The sequence below is a fragment of the Dunckerocampus dactyliophorus genome, chromosome 9 (genome assembly GCF_027744805.1).
Source record: "Dunckerocampus dactyliophorus isolate RoL2022-P2 chromosome 9, RoL_Ddac_1.1, whole genome shotgun sequence".
NCBI lineage: Eukaryota > Metazoa > Chordata > Actinopteri > Syngnathiformes > Syngnathidae > Dunckerocampus > Dunckerocampus dactyliophorus.
The window spans coordinates 13,745,715-13,766,748 of record NC_072827.1 but is presented as its reverse complement, the minus strand read 5'-3'; the positions used below and the strand labels follow the sequence as shown (position 1 = coordinate 13,766,748).

General features: G+C 39.4%; 1 protein-coding gene across 1 annotated transcript; it reads left to right on the top strand.

The window, feature by feature from the left end:
- The first annotated feature begins 808 nt into the window (after positions 1-808).
- On the top strand, positions 809-20,766 carry LOC129187211 (ras-related protein M-Ras). The gene is made up of 6 exons (XM_054786116.1): positions 809-975; positions 9,415-9,681; positions 10,270-10,423; positions 12,136-12,235; positions 13,977-14,056; positions 14,255-20,766. Exons 2-6 carry the CDS (start codon positions 9,489-9,491, stop codon positions 14,352-14,354), a joined length of 627 nt encoding a protein of 208 aa, XP_054642091.1. The 5' UTR covers positions 809-975; positions 9,415-9,488; the 3' UTR covers positions 14,355-20,766.
- Positions 20,767-21,034: the final 268 nt, after the last annotated feature.

Here is a 21,034-nt window from a genome sequence, read left to right as displayed (position 1 = left end):
TGTATGAACTTTCTGTATTACTTCGGTAAACATGCGTCCAATATCTAAATTCTCTAAGCACTGAAATGATCCAAAACCAAAAAACAAGAGAAAACTATCTAATCTCTCTAATGGTATCCTGACAAACTTCCATTTTGTTCCAGAACTTGCAGCATTTCTCTCATACAGTTGTTTTTGGGGAGGTTGTGTGCGTTTTGGTATATGCAGCATTTTTTTACATTTGTTTATTTATTTATTTATTTATTTAATTGCAGTGATGTTCCGTTACCTTTGTGTATGTTGTTTGTGCGTTTTTAATTTTGGGATCGTTTCTGTGCGCGTCTACACCTATCGGCCACTGTACTTTGCCTCAGCAACAAACTGCCGAAAGAAAGAAATATTCACTGACTAAACAGTAACGGTGGCTAAATTGTTGTCACATTATTTTTTCTTTACTTTACTTCTTGTGATAGCCCTAGAACTGTAAATGAAGAGTTGTGACGCTTGAAGCTTTCCATCCACTGAATAAATTGGGGGAAAAAAGTCCCCTCTCACAACCACCACCAGTCTTTTCTTCTTTTTGACTGCACTACCGCTTTAAAGATGTCGCTAGATGGCGGAACAGTCCATTTCACCAATCGGGGGTATTATTTCACTGCTGGGTGATTTTTTTTATATTTTAAATAGAAAATGGTATTAAAATATTTATGTTTACGTTTTTCTTCTTATTATACAGAAAGGGCACAGATTTAGCTAAAAATACATTGTTAAAACACTTCTGAAAGTTTGCAATGAATATGTTCACACCCATTTGGGCTGGTCTATTAATAGCATCAGCTGTTGCAATACAAAGATGAGCTACTAGACGTATTGTTCCGCAGATGTGGGAAGCCCGACTGTGGCGAGAGGGTGGCGGCAGCGCCTGAAAGCCAAGAGAGGCTGAAAAATGAGGATTATGGCGCTTTGAGGACTTGCTTTTGCGTTCACGTCTTATCGGTAAGTGGCCGCGTTGCTGAGGAAGAAGATGGGGGGCAACGTCTGTTTCTCGCGGGGTAAACACCTACTGGTAATGCTGCGTTCACGTCCCTTACTACTGGTCGTATAAACTGCTGCTTAAGTGGCATGACGTAGCTCAGCTTTTGTATTGAACATTTCCACTAATGGCATTACCGCTGGTTTCTTGTGGCACATTTGCTGCACAACTTAGGCAGACCGATGAAGCCACTTAAATGTGTTATTCATGGGCGGTTGCTGCACACGGTCGAGTAGCAGACCTACACTGAACGGGCCTCGACTCTGTGTGCACATCATTGGAATTAGATTCCTGAATTATTATGGCTTTTTATATTAGTTGAAGAGTAACACATGCCGGCATGGGGAATAGAGAGATTCTTGTTGTATTTAATCATAGGATGAGATCATTCAGAAGCAACAGTCAGTCACCAGAGAGAGAAACACACACACAGTAACAAAAGGCTTCTAATCAAAGCATACCTGTGACAATAGTCAAGGTGCTCATTGACTTGCGTGTTGCATCACAATTTGGCCTACACTTGAATATGACCCCTAATAACCTTACCATGAAACAAATGATGTTGGGTAACGCACACTCCCAGGATGCTCCGTACAGTATTATATAATAATATGCTAAAGCACTGTGAATGAGATGATCACTCTAAAATAATCTCATCCTATTATGTATTGTCATGGATACACAATATCTATCTCCCAGAAATAAATATATTATAGCCTGACAATTTGGTTTGGATGAGCATGACTTAGTACTTAACTGGGAAACCCTTTTTGGGAAGCATATAGGTTTCTTGTAGTTGGTCACAAAGATTGTACACATCTCAGGAGGGTCCAGTCGTCTTAAAGATACTCTAAATACTGAAGGTTTTGAGGCTTCCGCTTGGCAATTAGAATTTTCAGCATCCTCCACTGATTATTAATGGAATTAAGGGCCGGAGACAAACAAGGCCTCACCTAGAGTCATTGTACAGCACTTTGGTATTGGATGGAAGAGATTGTTTCTGTGACAGGTATATTTTATCGACAAAACAAGTTGAGATGAGAAGGACTTTCTGAAAGGGATGGGACTATTGTGTGCGCTTCATGGAGACATAATCGGTCTGTCGGGGCTGGGAATAATTTCTGGTTGGTAGGGGATTTTCTTTTTTCTTTTTTTTTTTAAGTGTTGATGGCGCCATAAGGTATTTGTTCAAGAGCTTCTCTGTTGCCCCCTGCAGAGCAGAGGAAGTACTGCAAGAATGGGCACTTCTCTAGGAAATCTATTACTATATATTAATTTTTATGCTTGAAAATGCATATTTTAGGTAAAAAAAAATACATCACATGTACTAAAATATGAGTGATGATTTATTCATATATTTTTGAAAAACGGTGAGAGTGAAGCCGCGAAATTCTAAGCGTGAAGTGGCGAGGGATTAATGTAATTTTTTTTTACCTTACTAATTTAATTATTTTTCCCCATTCTTCCTCTGTTACAATTAAACTACCTTACATATTCTGGACTATGGGATATGGGATCCCTCTCTGAATCCCCCCCTCCGCGGGAGATTTGTGGGAACACAAGCCGGTCTGTGGGTCAAAAAAGGTTGGGGACCACTGATTTAGGGGCCTTGCATGGTCTGCCGAGTGTAGAAAAACAAAAAAAGGTGCAGTTTTTCATCGTGGAAAAATACTCTCTGTCCAAAACCTTGTTAAGTTTCAGTCATGAACTAACCTAACAATCATGTGTTAATCTAACCGCAGTTAAGTTGTGTACGAAAGGATTGTGTGCAAAGCAACACACTGACACACCCTACAAGGTTCTAGCACACATTGTATGAAAGAATGTGAGACAGTTGTGCCTTGAATACAAAATGATTTTTGTCCCCACTAGTTATTTGAATGCCATACTGCACAAAGACCGTCCCAATTCAGATTCAGCCTTTGTTTTTTTTTTTTTTATTTGGACGATATATTGCTACTATTCTTTGCGGTCACTCATTTCCCAAGATTCTTGTACCCCACAGCTCAGTCCTGACAAATATTTCAGTCCGATATTTCACTGATAAACTGTATTTGAATCTAATGGCCACAATGTTAAACCTTGTCAGGAAACCTTCCAAAGAGTCCACCGTCCCACTTAAGAAGGGTTGAAGCCACTTTTGGAGGTGCTGCCAAAGGTGTAGCCTCCGTAGACCGCCTAGACTGAAAGGCTAATGTTGTGCTGGCCAAACAATGACCACCACAGGGGTCATTCTAGTCCTCATGAATGCACCTCGCGTTCTTGCCTGTGCTATTAGCTTGCTATGCTGTGTGAGTTGTGTGCCATTTTTATGAGCGACAATGTCAGGGTTGAGCGGAAAGGGAAGGACATCGGGTAGGGATTTAACGTGCCTTCCGTCTGACACACAGCTGCAGTTATCTGCTGGAGAAAAGCGCACCATAACGAGAGACTGTGTCTCACCACTGCAGCTCACCGTGTGTTACAAACAGTCAGTCCCTTTTTAAATATTTGAGAAGTTTTGAGTTGAAAAATGTCCGCAATTTGGTCACCGCTTGAAGCGGTTAAGTGATATCAAAAATGGATGGATGAGTTGATTGATATTTAAAGGAGTTGAAGTTCCGTATTTTCATGACAGCATAAACAGGAAAACCTTTACTTGTGGACATGGTTCCGCCACTGACGCGCCTATAGTTATGTGGATGAGCCAGAATTGTGTATGTGCCTACCACTTCACCAAGGGCAGCTTTGTAAAAAAAAGCAGGCTTTTCTACACATCTTAAAATAAAGCCTCAACTTCAGCGTCAGTCAGCTACAGACATGGAGAGCTGGAAGAGTTTTTCTGAAGCAAATAGGCGAACCCAGCACGACAGCCTATATTATAGACTATATAGACTGTATATACATATATATATATATATATATATATATATATATATTTAAAATATGTTAGCACTGTAGCTCACATTGCTATGACATTCGTTTCCTCCTGTCGCACACTTTTAAAGGGATAGTTTGTATGTTTTGACATGAACTTGTGTGACATCGCCATCAGCAGTGCAGTGGCTCAACAGTGACTCACCCCCCCCCACTTTGTCCCGTGAGCCGAGTTCTCTTCGGATTTCGGCGATGAGGAACGTAGTTCCGGTTAGTTGCTGGGGCCATTTAAGTAAAGAGTTAGGCTTCTCAAAACAACAACGATGCGTTCAAAAGAGTAATACATCACAAAAATGCCTCTTCAAAAAAATCCAAACTATCCCTTAGAATTTGACATCGTTACCGCTTGTACAGGTATATGCACAAGGTGGATAAAGAGCACAATAGCGCTTCTTCAAGCCACACGTTCTGTGAGAAAATCTTATGCTGTCACATTGAACCTTCAACACCTAACCTGCAGTCTGTCAAAGTAAATATATACCAACAGCTCAAAGATGAGACTCAAATTGACACGTCTTCGTCTCAGTTGGCTGTTGATCCAGCGTGTGGTTTTATCTTGCAGTTAAAAAAAAAAAAACCTTAACAGGAAGTAGCTCAAGTGTTATTTTTTTTTACTCTTTGTATTCGCTAAAGTAACTAAACCATGTCCAGCATAAATACTGTTTGAAAAGTAAAATATGTTCCATAGTCACAGAACTAAGGGTAGTTTTATGATGTTTTTCTTTTCCCATGTTTTTCTAACCTATCCCACTCCATATTTTAAGAAACGTGTCGATTGTTACTTTGTGATAAGTAGCTATCAAGTGTTTTTAAGTTGGGGCAGGGTTTTGGCTCTCACAAATTCTCCATGTACTGCTCAGGCTGGTTGGCAGGCTTTGGAAAGGAAGGAAACATCTTCCTTCCCTTCATTGTGCAGCGCAGGATAAGATGGCCCATGGCCAGCTGACAGCTGTTTCCTGGTTGCTCGCAGGCTTGCTCCCATGCATGGGAGCCCATATGGTAGCAAAAGCACAAAACTGCATTTGTACGAGAAACAGTGGTCGCATCTTGATGATAGCTCGCAACTGGTTAAAGCTTTATGATGGCCACGCATGAGTGTCTGACCACAGTATAAAGTGAATGGAAGAGGTGTGGTCTAAGTAAGTGGTACATGGAAGTACAGTACATGCTGCGAAGGACAGTTCCTGCAGCAAATAAAGAACCTAAAAAAACATGATGTGTTCAGTGGTTGTTTGGATACATACTTTCAGCAGTACAGTAATCCCTCGTTTATGGTGGTTAATTGGTTCCAGACCTGACCGTGGTCCGCATAGTAGAATTCTAAGCCCACGTGCACGCCTCTCCAACATGTGGATAACCTGCAAGGCATGCGGATGTGTTAAATAATATAGTTTTGCATGTATATTAGTGTGTAAGCATTTATTTCCATACTCGCATAGTCCATGCAGTTACAGTGTGTGTTCCACGTCATCTTCAAGTTCCTTGGCACACACATCAGCGAGGACCTCACTTGGTCTCACAACACCCAACAAATGATCAAGAAGTCCCAAAGGAGACTGTACTTCCTGAGAAGACTGAGGAAATTTGGCATGTCAACCAAAATCCTGAGTTGCTTCTACAGATGCACTATCGAAAGTGTCCTTACCGCCTCCATCACTGTTTGGTACGGTAACTGTACAACACGTGATAGGAAGGCACTCCAGCGGGTGATCAAGACCTCACAGAACATTGTTGGGGCAGCCCTCCCCTCACTGCAAGACATTTATACATCTAGAGTCCTACGAAGAACACACAACCTCATCAAGGACAGCACACATCCACAACACTCATTATTCACACTCCTACCGTCAGGCAGACGCTACAGGAGTTTGAAGTCCAGGACCACAAGGCTGGCAAACAGCTTTTACCCACAGGCCATCAGGCTTCTCAACGAAGCACTCACACACTCATAGCACTATTTATTTATTTATTTATTGATGTTAATGTCTCTTCTGTTCTTGTTGCTTAATTTATTGGTATTTATGTTTCTGATGTTCTTATTCATTTTCTTGTGTTTTCTTTCTTTTTTGGGGGGGAGAATGAACAGAACAAGAATTTAATTGCATAGTGTAACTACGTGTTTTACTGTGCATATGACAATAAAACTCTTGAATCTTATTTTTTGTTGCACCGTGAGCGAGGGAGGCGTTTGGTTAGATGACCTTGTGTTGGCCTATTTTGTGTATGGGTGTAAATGTCAAGCTAGTGCATATTTGTATGCGTAAGATTAATTGGTTAATTTATATGAGTGGTTCCATTTAGCTCGTACTTTTGTTTACAAAGCAGATGTCCACTCAAAACTGTGTGGTGATGCTATTTTGTGGTCATTTGTCATTAAATAAGCATTGGCGTAATGTCTGAAATTAACGTTTATAAATACATTGAAAACATTTTCCTCCAGGAATTATTCTGTTTTTTTAAAACTAATCTTGACTATCTTTCAAGTGTAAAGAGAAGTTAACCACTGCCTTTGAACGTCTCTGTTCAAGGAAGTGGAGAGCGAAGATTGCTGAAGGCAGTCATCGCCATGCAATATGTCATTCAAGTGTAAAATTAAGTTCACCGGATCATATTAATATTTATCAACTTAACAATCGATGACTTTGCTTTGTTCATTCCATTCTTAATGTTTTATTATTGACATTGACTTCTTTAGCCGTATTATCTTTAGCCATATTGTACTGAGCAGCCAGGACAAAGACATGTGAATGACTTTAGTACTTAGCATTAACTCGATTCCCAGCTCTACGGTTATCATCACAATATCCCTCTTTGCCGCCTCTCTATCGTGGTGGCAACTGAGCTGAAGTCTTCCAAGATATGCTGGCGTCTCTTGTGACGTTCCAGATGAAAGTTTTTTTCTGTTTTTCTATTCACTTTTAATTGTGCGAGCACAAAGAAATATCATTCTCCATCAAATCCTACTGTGTCATTGCTTCACATTTCTCCACGCTGTCAGCGTGCCTTGCCCCTGACCCCACTTCTTCATTCTTTCTGGAGTGCTCTCCAGTTGTGTCCTGCTGTTGCATGAGCGTTATTTCATAATAGCACGATTGAATGACACACACACAATGAATCTCCGATGTCATTTTGGTAGATTTAGGCCATACGGGCCCGACTGCAAGCATTTCTGCGTGTGAGCGAGTCTTAATGCATAACTGTATTAACAAAAAACAGAGGTCAGCAAATTACTTAAGCAGCCCGACTAAATGATACAGTGAATCATTTTTATGTGCAAAACTAAGTAAAGATGCAGAGATTGAGCTAGGGGGGAAAAAAATACTACTTTTAACCACCGTGGCAGTAACCATGGTTGCGGTATAAAAGGAATGCTTACGTAGCTGTGTGTGTGTGTGTGTGTTGTCGCTGGTAGGGCTGCTCTTAAACTTGTTAACCACTAGCTTCAAACTTTGCAGAGGTTCGGTGTGGGGAAAAAGAACACTGTAGCCTTTTTTTTACATTAGCAATCATAGTGCAACCAAAAAATAGCACCACATGTGGAACACACGATGTAACTACCACACAGACTATACAGGTGCCCAAATATACACATACACACTAACATACATGCAAAATAATACTTTATGGTCATTTATAACCCGCAATGCTTTCTGGGACGCCCACGCGCACACAGAATGCTACCCAGTATGCCATAAATTGTATTTCATTGCGCTTTCCTCATACAGTCCATGCATGTTAGAGTAATTGGAGGCACTACATCAGGGGTGTCCAAACTTTATCCACCAAGGCCCACATACTGAACAATTTAAGGGTGCATATGCTAAGAAGTATATGTATTTCAAGAAAAAAAAAAACTGCATCTCAACTTTGATATAGGTGAAAAAGAATATTAGTATGATTCAGTCTTTGCTCATTTTTTTAAAATAATCTTCACAAATTTACTTGTCATAATATTATGACTCCATTCCCATCATATACTGTAACTTTTCCCCAAACCTCATTTTCCAAAAATGACAACTTTTTATTTTGTTTGGCTTGTTTCTCATGATATTACTTTTAAAATATTAATATTTTTCTTTAATTTATCAACTTTAGGCCGCACGGTGGTTAGCATGTTGGCCACACAGTCAGGAGATCGGGAAGATTTGGGATCGAATCTCCGCTTGGGCATTTCTGTGTGGAGTTTGCATGTTCTCCTTGTGCATGCGTGGGTTTTCTCCGGGTACTCCAGTTTCCTCCCAAATCCCCAAAACATGCATGTTAGCTTAATTGGCGACTCTAAATTGTCCATAGGTATGAATGTGAGTGTGAATGGTTGTTTGTCTATGTGTGCCCTGCCATTGGCTGGCGACCAGTCCAGGGTGTACCCCACCTCTCGCCCGAAGTCATATTATATTATAACCTGATTTTCCAAAAATTACAACTTTATTTTGTTGTATTTCTCATAATATTATGACTTTAGAAAATGTTTTCTTTTATATTTCAACCGTATGTTCCTTGGAGTATTATGAGTTGATTTTGTAATTTTTTTTTCTGGTTAGAATACAACTTTTTTCCGCTTATTATTTTGATTTTATTCTCATAAAATGTGTTGGGTTTTTTTAAATTTTCCAACTATTTAGACATTCTTCTTGTAAATTTTCTCCTCATAATCATTTTATTCCCATATTATGTTTTTCCCCAACCTACATTTCCAAACAAATTACAACCTTATTTGCTGTAAACTTTATGCTACTAAAATGACATTTTTTCCCCCTTATATTATTCTCGCGAGGTTACAACTTTTTTCTCTTATATTTTGACTTTATTCTTGTAAAAATTACTGCAGATTTTTCCATTTTTGTTGTTGTTGGGTTTTTTTTTTTTCTTGTTAAATTATATTTTTAGAATGTGCCGCGGGCCGCAAATGGCCCCAGGGCCGCACTTTGGACACCACTGGGATACGCAGTAGAAATGAGTAGTTATGCTGTTGATGGAAGCATCCATGTGGTTCGGAAGCATAAATGGCACAGCCTGTGCCTTGGTAAACTCTTATGTCATCCTCCGTGAACCACTAAGTAGACTGCCAACTGACAGATGGACAAACACATGTAATGCTCCACAGTTTGTTTGTGTTTTCCCTCCCAGTTTTGTTCACAGTTCAGCCGTGACGGAGGTCTGTCCTCTACTGAATGTCATTCTAGTTGGTTGAAGTTCCTGTATGAACCATCACTTGCTGCCTTAACAGGCAAAGTGTGATTGTTAGAGGTGGTACATGTTTATCAAACCTTTCAGCTGTCACCTTTCATTCACTTCAGATCCATGTGGCCTTCCAGGCAAAGTCTTACTGTTTGTCTATTTCACCTCTCTTCCGTATGTTTAGAAGCTGCCTCCATTTAAGCTTACTAATGCATCATTTAGTATTTTGTATGGAGAGAAAAAATAACATCTTAACACCTCACCTCTACCGCCCTTCACAGCGGTCTTCTGTCTGTCTTCCATCACAGGCCAGTGTGTCTCAGCTGCCACACGCAAGTCGCCTTTCCGCCTCTATCGTCACCACCGCTGCTGCGGGGTAGCCATGGCGACCAGTGCTGTGCCAAGTGACAACCTGCCAACGTACAAGCTCGTGGTGGTGGGAGACGGTGGCGTCGGAAAGAGCGCGCTCACCATCCAGTTTTTCCAAAAGATCTTCGTTCCAGATTACGATCCCACCATTGAGGACTCTTATCTCAAACACACCGAGATTGACGGACAGTGGGCCATACTGGACGGTGAGTGGAAGCGCTGGTTAATTTAGTACCGAGAGGATGCTGCGTTAGTGGCATTTAGATGTACCTAATAAAGCACTGTATTGACCCCAATATATGACTTATGTCTTATTTTCCTCAGAAAAAAGGACGGGTCTAGAGAGTTAGACATGCAAACCAGGAGGTGGTGTCAAAACTCCGCAAGCCATAGCTTGAGGAGATGCTTTTTGTGCAGCTAAAAATATGACGACTGTTTTTTCCACTTATTGTACTTAAAGCCTGATTTGTCTTGTCCAAAAGAGGCATCATCCTATATTTAGGGTCGTTTTATCCATCCATCCATTTTTCTATGCCGCTTGTGCTACTAGGGTCACGGGGGTATGCCGGAGCCTATCCCAGCGGACTTTGGGCGAGAGGCAGGGTACACCCCGGACTGGTTGGCAGCCAATCACAGGGCACAGGGTCATCTTATATTTGGGTCAATACAGTAGCAAGTAACACAAAAATATCCCTTTCGCATGATCTTGTGTGGCCATTTTGTAACTGGAATAAGTCAATAACAGGGTTTTTGTTTGTGTTGTTGGGTTTTCGTCACCATGTGCACCCACCCAGTGCTGGACACAGCCGGCCAGGAGGAGTTCAGCGCCATGAGGGAGCAGTACATGAGAACGGGAGACGGCTTCCTCATTGTCTTCTCTGTGACGGACAAGGCCAGCTTTGAACACGTTGACCGCTTCCATCAGCTTATACTACGGGTTAAAGACAGGTTAGACACCATGCATATCTCAAAAGCTCAGAGCGTATAAACGCACACACACACACACACACACACACACTTGTTTTTACCGTACATCACTACAACTGCTCCATTTAAAGTGAGTGTCCAGTGTCTTTGGTGAACTGTTAACACTATTTTCATTGATAGCTAAGCATAAATACAATTAAACCTCAGTTTTACTTCCATGGCGATGACTTTCCTTTTCTTTGGCGCACTACCATTTGGGAGACGTATAGTCCAAAAAGTTAACTGTTATCCTTCCTCAGTGTGGGTGAGCACGTACACACCGTCTTCATCCACCGAGCACGAGACACACATTGTTGCATCCTTGTGCTGCCGGCCAATACGAAATTATCTGCGAGCTATGAATAGCCCCCAGGCTGCACTTCAGATAGCCCTGTTCTATACAGTGTGGTGGCAGCTACAGTTGAAATAGGACAACTCCATACTTTCCTCCGTGGCGCAAATCTCAATACTCACACATCTAAAACATTTTTTAATTTTATGCAAAATGACTCAGAAAAAAAAAGTTTAAAAAAAATTGTTTTTGACCTTTTTAAAATATTCACTTTTTCCTGTTGTTGTCCTTTTGTCTGTATGAAATTGACTAAAGCCTAGGTCTCAGCCAGATATACGAGTTGTTTGTGCCAAGTAAAACAAAAAGAAGACGACATTTTGCCCAAACCTGACACCCGCAAAACATATGAAAGACACACGTTGGCCATATTGATGGCGCACCAAGACGTACGAAGTGTGTAAGTTTGTCTTGCAACCTGAAAAAAAGCGCCTGTGGAGTTTGTTTGACATGACTAAGAACCTCTGCGGCTCAAAAATCGGCACGCCACACTCGCACCCCCCATGCATTTCCTTCGTTCTTTTGCACGTAGACCGGCCATAGGAGCCCGTACGACCGGTTGTGACCTAGGCTTACGGCCGGGGGCTATTTTAGGCCTGCAGCTCATTTGTTATTGGCATATTCCATCCATCCATTTCCTGCACCGCTTTTCCTCACTAGGGTTGCAGGTATCCTGGAGCCTATGCCCTTGCCATATTGTAAAAACAAAATGATTATTAATAAGATATAAATATTGCTTTGTGACCCACAACATAAAGCTAAGATGTGGATGTTTTGTTCAGATAGGCAACATCACTCTTTTGAGTTGATATCTGAGTGATGGGATCAACAGCCATGAACATGACTGCACATTACTGCTGTCTGGCCTACTCACCCTGCAGTGGATTCACAAGCCACATCAGGTTTTGCCACTCCCAAGCTGTATCATCGTGAGCTGAACTGCACCGCTTGGTGGAAACATGGCTTCAGTATGAGATGGCGGCTGGCAAAAATGTATCAAGATCCGGTGTGAGATACATTGCCACGAAACTGAATGTGTTTTCTTGAAAAAAGATCAAATGCAGGCTCAGCAGAAATGTTTGGTGGGAGGAGCTGTCCTATCTCAAGAGTTACTGTTAGAAAGCCACTTCTTCTTTTTTTCCCCTTTTAAAGTGCACAACACTGATAGCTAAATATGTACAACTTGTTTCTAAAAGTGTTGGCCAAAAGTCACCTCTATAAACGTGAAAAAAGGAAGTGACACCACTATGCAGCCATGTAGTACTGCACCTCAACTGCCTCCAAGGGTATTGGAAGTGTATTGTTGATGAGGTAGAAATCATTCTGTTTGTTTTTTTCTTCCCAGGGAAGCCTTTCCTATGGTCCTGGTGGCAAACAAAGTGGACTTGGTCCATTTGAGAAAGATCACCACTGACCAGGGCCAAGAAATGGCTGCAAAACATAATGTAAGTGTCTGATGAGCTACTGTGTCGTCCCCTGTGGTCACAAGGCAACAGTCTATGACAGGGGTGTCCATTTTGAACCCGCAATTTCCAGTGTATAAGACACACCCAGTAAATTTAGAGAGAAAAACAGATTTGTACATACATAAGCCGCACCAGACTGTAAGACGCACGTCATAAAATGCCATATTGTGGTGCACACGAGTCTGTGAGGACCAGGTAGGTCTTTATTTGACAGGAGCCAATCATGAGCGACGAGAGCGATGAGTCTGACTCACTGCGTCATCTTAGAAAGAATGCTAAAATCATCACACAGCAACTTAACAATCAAAAGGTCGATAAGAAATATACAATACAAGTTTGGAATAAAAAAAAACAACTATTTTAACGGCTTTCCATCATGCATTTCTTCCAGAGGGAGGCTCCCTCTGGTGGACAGAGGCAGCTAAATGAATCACTGCAGTCATGGCCAATGAAATGCTTTGCTGGGAAGAAATGCATGATGGGAAGCTGTTAAAATAGTTGTACTGGTACTTGTATTGCATATTTTTTGACCTACCTTTTGAGTGTTAAGTTGCTGTGTGATGATTTTAGCGTTCTTTGTAAGATGACCGTGAGTCAGACTGTTATATTGAGTAATAATCTCCTGCTATCTCCGTTCGTCATGGGCTGTAGCTCGTGATTGGCTCCTGCCAAAGACAGAGCTACCAATTCCTCACTGACTCGTGAGCGGCACAATATTTAAACAATTAGTAGTAGTTCTGAAGTAAAGTAGATGTCACGTGATTAGAACATGGCCATATATTAGCCGCACCGCGGTATAAGTTGAAGGGTTCAAAGTTTTAGAAAAGAGAAGTGGCTTATACAACTGAAATTACGGTAGTTATTTTATGACAATAATGGCATAATATTATGAGGAAAAATAACACTTTAGTAGCAGGAAGTTCAAATATTGAAGAAAATTATTTTGAAACGTTGTAGTATTATGAGAAACAAACAAATTTAAAAAAAGCTTCAGATTTTTGGAAGATTAGGTTGAGGAAAAAGTTGTAATATTATGGGAATAAAATCGTACAACAAAAAAACAGAAATGCAGAAATGAAAAAACAGCAGCAGTTTTACGAGAATAAATTAAGAGGAAAAGAGGTTTTATTCTAACGAGGAAAAAGTTTAAAAGAATAAACTTGTAATATTACGAGGAAAAAAATGGCATTTTAGAAGCATAGAGTTGAAATTTGAAAAAAATATATATATCATGAGAGAGAATCAAAATAAAATAAAGTTGTCACTTTTGGAAAATTAGGTTTCTGGCAAATGTTTTAATATTATGAGAATAACGTCAAAAATATTACGGGAATAAAGTATTTATTATTTATAAAGTATTTATAAATATTACAAGAAGAAAATTTCCAAAGATTATTTAAGAAGAAAGTTGAAATATTTGGATATTTAAAAAAAACAACCACACAAAAATGGGGTTGATTCTAAAGTTGATGCTAATAATGGGCTTTTTCAACTATATAGCAAAGCTGATATGCATTTTTTTCTTGAAATATGTATCACTTTTAAGCATATTTACTAAATGTCAAAGTGGCCCTTGTATCCTTTCATTTTTCACTGTTTGGGTACCCCTGGTCTAAGGGCGATGAAGAGCTGACTACATTACACACACAACCATCCTCTCACAGCTTCTTTTTCCCCATTTCAAATAGTCCTGTCTAAAGAGCATTTCTTGTTTTTTTAGATAACTTATATTGAAACCAGTGCCAAGGATCCTCCAATGAATGTGGACAAGGCCTTTCACGAGCTGGTCCGTGTTATAAGGTAAATGTGGATGTCTTTCTTTTTCGTCTGTGCATTACCAGCGTTTCCCCATACGTTCATGGTTTCGCCTGTGAATGTCGCTTGTCGTTCCAACTCTGCACAGTAGAGGGCATTGTAACTCTGCTTTAAAAGCACACCCAAATGTTTGCATGAAACAAACGCATACCTCAGTTTTTCCCCTTCCCCCCCCCCCCCCAGGCAACAAGTCCCAGAGAAGAACCAGAAGAAGAAGAAGAAGATGAAATGGAGGGCGGAACGTTCCACAGGTTCTCACAGGCTCCACTGTGTCATTTTGTGACCTCCTTCGTCCTCGAGTCATTCCCGCATTACACACACACACGCGCGTGCACACACACACACACACATTTTTGGATGTCAGGGAACTCCTCAGCAGTCAGTGACTACTGGAGCACAAAAAGGGAGACGCTTTGGGTAGGAGCGTGTTTGGGTGGCTCTCCAGGAGGAGTCTTTCTCCCCTCCATTGGGGCCCCTGGGAAAGATTTTTATCCCGCCCCTTTCCGTGTTAATATTGACCCAGAAGGACTGATTTGGTGTCTTTTTTTAAAGCAGACTCTGTGGGGGCGGGGAAATGAAATCACAAAAAAGGGTTTTCCGGAGCACTTCACCCCCGCCACCCCTCCCTCCCCGCCATCTCGCCAGGTAGAAGAGCACCCGTGTCGTCCGTGAACTGGTGTTCTCTCCGCATAGTGGAAGACGGGGGGGAAATGTGGCTTTGTGATATTTGATGAGGGTCGAAGCGCGAGCGCCCTGTGGCCACATGACCAGAGGTGGAACGCCGTGTTGAAGCGAGCGGAGGAGACGTGACACGAAGAGCACGTGCCATGCTTGAGCAGTGATCGTGTGTGTGTGTGTTCTTCTCAGCTGTGTTGTGATTGTACATGAAGGTCGCCGTGTGTGCGACTGAAGGGTTCACACGTCAAAATGGCGTGTTCCCTTTAGAACTGCCACTGTACAGTATACTCGCGCTGAACTGTTTCACACATCCGTTGGAGTATTGGGGTCACACTGGAAATCAAATAGTTCAATGAGGACGAAACAACGCAAATCTGAATTTTGGAGAAGGAAAAAGTCACATGGTCAACAGGTTAGCATCAATCATTGTTTCTGAAACGTGGCGAAGATTGAACAAAAGCATACGCTTAGTCTTGTAATAACACGACTGTATTGTTGTGAAATGTACAACTTTTTCTTGGAACATTACAAATGCATTCCGGTAAAATTATAAAAAAATGTTCCTGTTCATTTTTCAATATGACTTCAGTGTGAGGAAATTAAATCTTTCGTATTATTACACATTTAAGACTGTAAAATTCAAACTTTCTTGTAATATTTCATGTTTTTAGTACAACTTCATTCCCATAAAAAATTGGACATTTTCTCTTGGAATAATGTGACTGTATTTTCATATAATTTAATTTTTTTTAAAATTAATATTACACATTTATTCCCGTAAAATTACAACCTTTTCCTGTAATATTTCGAGTTTTTTCCAATTACTACAACTTTATCCCCATAAAAATGAAAACTTTCTTGTAATATTTCATGTTTTTAGTACAACTTCATTCCCATAAAAAATTAGACATTTTCTCTTGGAATAATGTGACTGTATTTTCATATAATTTAACTTTTTTTAATTAATATTACACATTTATTCCGTAAAATTACAACTTTTTCCTGTAATATTTCAAGTTTTTTCCAATTATTGCAACTTTATCCTCATAAAAATGAAAACTTTCTTGTAATATGACCTTATTCTCACATTACCATACACGTAATATGTAATATTGTATTAATATTACAAATTTAAGCCAGTAAAATTACTTTACTTTACTAAAATGGCTTTTTCTTGAAATATTTCAAGTTTTTTCCTATTCTTCTTCTTCTTATTATTATTATTATTATAACTACTTTACTAAAATTACTTTCTCTCGTAATATTTCAGGTTTTTTCCTACTAATATTACAACTTTATTCCCATAAAATGAATACTTTGTTGTAATATGACAGAAAATTACACGTTTTTTGTATTAAGATGATACATTTAAGCCTGTAAAATTAAAACTTTTTCTTGTAATATTACAAGGTTTTTTTCCCTCCCCATTATTACAACTTTATTCCTAGAAAATTGAAACTTTTTCTTGTAATAAAGTGACTTTATTCTCGTAGAATTGCATGGTTTTTATGCATTAATAATGACACATTTTATCCCTGTAAAAAAAACCTTTTTTGTAATATTTTTGTAAGTTTTTTCTTGTAAAATGACTTGTGTATTAATATTACACATTTATCCCCTTAATTTTTTTGTGAAATTATCTCCCATCAAATTAAAACTTTTTTTTTAAATTAAATATTATGACTTTATTCCTGTTAAAAAAAAACAAAAAACAAAAACGGTGAATATCTAACTTTATTCTTGTGTTTAGGACTCTTGCAAATCTTTGATTGTGTCCGTTTAGTATTGTTGTTTTGTCGTTTTCGCTGTGGCCCTAATACTCCATCGTTTTTTGGGTCATTTTTTAATGTTTATTTTCAAAAGAAAATTCCCAATTGCTTTATTTAGTGTTTTCTAGCTGTGAAGGCAAGGTGTCGATATGAGCATGTGCCACTAGGTGGCAGTGTAAACCAGTTGTAATGCTGCGCTGGGTGCTACAGTCTACACAGGCTTCAAATGCCAACATGGACATTTTGACTCTGTTTTCTCGTACGTGGGAGCTTTGCGGACGGCACCCGTGAATTCAGGTCGACGTCGTAAGACCAATCAGTACAAGGGACAGCACACATTCAAATTGGAGCCTACCTCCGTGACGCAATACGACAATGGGACATTTCGGGGGAGGTGCGTGGGAATGTAGAACTGAATAACCGATGAAATGGCTCGTACTGTTAACGCACTAAAACAATTTTTGTCTGAATGGGATTCTGTCTATCAAAAGAAAAACACATTTGCACTTTTTAATGCGACGTCGGGACTTTCCTATCGAGGCATGTGGTTTACTTTTCCAGTCTGTCAGAGAAAACACAAAAGGCACGCTCCGAACGCTTTTGAATGTAAAGTCAAGAAGGAAAACCAAGCAGCAAAAAAAGTGATGTAGTGTTGTAGACGAGTGTGTGTGTGTGTGTGTGTGTGGGGGTGCTTGTTGTATTACTGAGAACTTGCAACGAGACCAAAATTGTTGTTTAGGTATTAAAAGAAGCCGATAGCGAACGGCACACAAATTCACCTCAGCATGAAAGTGAAAAAGGCCAACCTCAGCAAAGGAAAAGGAAGGAATGATTAAAAGAGTTAAAGGGAAGTACACCGTGTACCCATTTTCAAAAATGAATGTCTCACGTTGCGTTGTGTGAGTTTGATACCATTTTGTATTATTGATATGAAAGTGTCTTTTTAAAACAATAATTTATTCATGGACGTTACCTCAGCGTGTCCCAGACCTGGACAAAAAAAAAAAAAAATCTATACCGTACATCCCCGACCATTTTCTTCTTTTACGGGGACTTAAGACGGCTTCTAGGCCTTTCTTTGCCTTTTGAGCTCAAGCATGACGAGACGTGAGGACACATGTGGACCAAGTTGGACTTCAGTCATTGCGAGGATGGCCGTGTTTGTTATCAATGCATTTTGAATGAAAGCAAAGCAATTAGGCGGGGATCTACTGGATTTGTCTTGACGCCAGCTAAATGAAGATCAGTTCAGCACGTCTGTGTGAGCTAGCAGATGGTTAGCTTAGCCTAGCAGAAAAAGCTACAAATGGATGTGTCTGTTGAAATGACGAAAACACCAAAGTAACTTATGGCCTTCATGCGGAGGTGTTGAAAATCGGCCCGTATCTAGTACTGTGTTTTACTGGACCTCTTTTTCAAATTCAATTCATGCATTAGATATCCTTTAACACAAATATCGATGTTTTCGTCAGACCGCTTAGTATATTTTAATGTACATTGGAAGGTTTTTGGCACCTTTAAATGTTATGCAATGCTAAAAAAAATGTACCCTTGTGCTTAAAAAAACGGATTCAAGGCCTTATGCTGTGTTCAAAAAAATCTTAGCCCAATGCTGTGCCAAGCAGCTGTTTTTAGCCTTAGGCTATGTTAAAAAAAAAATCTAAGCCTAATGCTAACAGTTTATTGCCCTTATGCTATGTTTAAAAAAAAAAAATCGTAATGCTACGCTTAAAAACCGCTTCTAGGCCTTATACTATGTTTAAAAAAAAAATATTAGCCTAATGCTAAAAACTGTTAAAAATAAAAAAATCCTAGCGTAATGCAACGCCAAGCACTGTTTTTTAGCCCTTATGCTTTGTTTGAAAAAAAAAACAAAACTTAGCCTAATGCTAATTGTTTCTTGCCCTTACGCGATGTTAAAAAATATAAAATATCTTAGCCGAATGCTAAGCTTAAAAACTGTTTCTAGGCCTTATGCTATGTTCCAAAAAAAATCTTAGCCTAATGCTAACAGGTTCTTGTCCTGATGATGTGTTCAAAAATTCTTTGTCTAATATCATGCAGAGCACCTATTTTTAGCCTTAAAGAAAAACTGCACTTTTTAAAAAATGTTGCCCATCATCCACAATCCTTATGTGAGACATGAACACATATGTCATTCTCTTTTCTGTGTGTTTTAAAGACATAAAAACAACCAGCTCATTGCTGCACGTGTGGGACACACTTAATCCTCCTATAGTCGTCTGAAAAAGTCTCCAAAAAGCGCCAACAATGCTCCATTTACATATCATGTGACGTGCATATTAAACAAGCCACAGTGACCTTGTTATTATTATTATTATTATTATTATTATTAACATTATTACGCCGAGCAAACTACATTACTGCCGTATTAACACTTAGCCATACCACAACGGCTAGCTACTAGCTTCACCACAGACTCGCCCGTAGCGCGTCAGCGTCGTAAGGCTACATATTCAAGATGCCACCACTGCTGCTGTGTTTTTATTTCTGAGTTTGGAAAAGTTTACGCTAGGTGTAGGCGTTCGCTTCTACGACGTTGCTGTGTGGAATCAATGCACTGAGCAGGGAAGCTTCGGTAATGCTTACAATGGCCAAAATACGCAAAATACTGCAAGTATGACATGTTATCATGAATGTACCTTTACTACGTGGCCACAGCATGGATGTAAAACCATGTTGGAGGTGTTTGGAGGTGGTTTAATAGCAGTCTTTGTAGACGGCATATCCCATTACATGCACTACTGAGCTGACTGTTTATATCTTTAAAACACACAGAAAAGAGAAAGCCATATGTGTTCATGTCTCACGTAAGGATTGTGGATGATGGGCAAAGTTACAAAAAAAAAGTACAGTTTTCCTTTTAATGCTGTGTTAAAAGAACCTTAGCCTAATGCCAACAACTGTTTTTGCCCTTATGCTATGTTAAAAAAAAATGTAATCTCATGCCAAGCTTAAAAATAGTTTCTAGGCTTCATGCTATGTTAAAAGAAACATTTAAGCCTAATGTTAGCCAGTTTCTTACCTTGATGCTGTGTTCAAAAATCCTTGCCAAGCACCTGTTTTTAGGCCTAATGCTATGTTTAAAAAAATCTGTTGTTTAAAAATCTTTTTCTAATGTTGTTTCTTGACCTTCTGCTATGCTAAAAAAATATTTGCCTAATGTGATGTCAAGCACCAGTTTTTAGCCCTTATGATAAAAGAACCTTAGGTTAATGCTAACAACTGTTTCTTGCCCTTATGCTATGTTACATTTTTTTTTTTTAGCTAAATGCGATACCATACACCAGTTTTTATCCCTTATGCTATGTTAAAAATATCTTAGCCTAATGCTAACCTTAAAACCGGGTTAGCTAAATGCGATACCATACGCCAGTTTTTATCCCTTATGCTTTGTTAAAAAAAATCTTAGCCTATTGCTGTTTCTTGCCCTGATGTTTAAAAAAAAATAATCTCAGCCTAATATAATGCCAAGCAACTGTTTTTAGCCCTGCTATATTAAGAAAAAACTGAGCCTAATGCTAACAACTGTATCATGCCTATATGCTAACAAAATGTTAGCCTAATGCTATACGTCAAGCAACTGTTTCTAAGCCTTACATTAAGCGATTAGCGTTTGTTTTATGATTTTAAAAAAAGTACCCGTTTTTGCCCCTATTCTGAACTAAACTAATGTTTCTAGCTCTAATGCAACAGTTTCTTGCCCTTACGTTAATGCTAAATGCGCTAATGCCATGCTAACAAACAAAATGCTATTCTCTTATGCTAGGCTGAGCTACTATCTTAGCTGCACAGACAAGATGCTGTCCAACGACTCCGTTGAGAAGACCAAACTAATGTATCAACTGGGTGTTCTATTCATATCGATATTTTTTTTTTTTAAAGGAGTTAACTGTTCGATGAATATCTGATACAAGGAGAAACACGCTGATGTTTGTTTTGAACCGCTGAAAGTGAATAAAGTGTTGTTAAACCCTGAACGTTAATGTGAGCTAAACTGAGCACTTTTCTTTTCACACGTTTTTCTTTTTGTTGTTGTTGTTTTGTTTTGTTTTTAAAAGGCCATTGTAATGTTTTAGATTTGCATTGTTTAAACAAAGAAAAAGATACACTCGTGGTTAAATGTGTTTGTTGTCTTGTATCTGAGGAGCTAGCGGAGGTGCAAACTGTGCCTTTTTACCTAGCCTCAGGGGGCCAGCAAAGAAATAAAAGTCATTTAAAAAACAACGTATGATGCATTGGTGTGCTTTTTTTCGCCCACTTTTACCCCCCCCCCAAAAAAAATCCAATGTTAGTCCATTAAATACAAAATGATGCTTTATTTCACCAGTGACAAATGCGTGTTGGAAGTTCACTAGGCTTTGAAGTGCTTATGCTAACAATGAGTGGCAAGGTTAACTTCGGTCTACAGAAGTCTTTAGTGTGAGCCGAGCGGGACGTCAGCTTGATACCTGACAGTGAAGTTACTGATCCCTGAAAGTGTTTTCGTCAATCT

What these genes read in the sequence shown, in the direction of transcription:
- LOC129187211 (XM_054786116.1), top strand. Translation starts at nt 9,489, where the DNA reads ATGGCGACCAGTGCTGTGCCAAGTGACAACCTGCCAACGTACAAGCTC. An exon ending in AAATGGCTGCAAAACATAAT is followed by an intron (nt 12,236 to 13,976) that starts GTAAGTGTCTGA and finishes TTGTTTTTTTAG; the next exon opens with ATAACTTATATTGAAACCAG. An exon ending in GAGCTGGTCCGTGTTATAAG is followed by an intron (nt 14,057 to 14,254) that starts GTAAATGTGGAT and finishes CCCCCCCCCCAG; the next exon opens with GCAACAAGTCCCAGAGAAGA.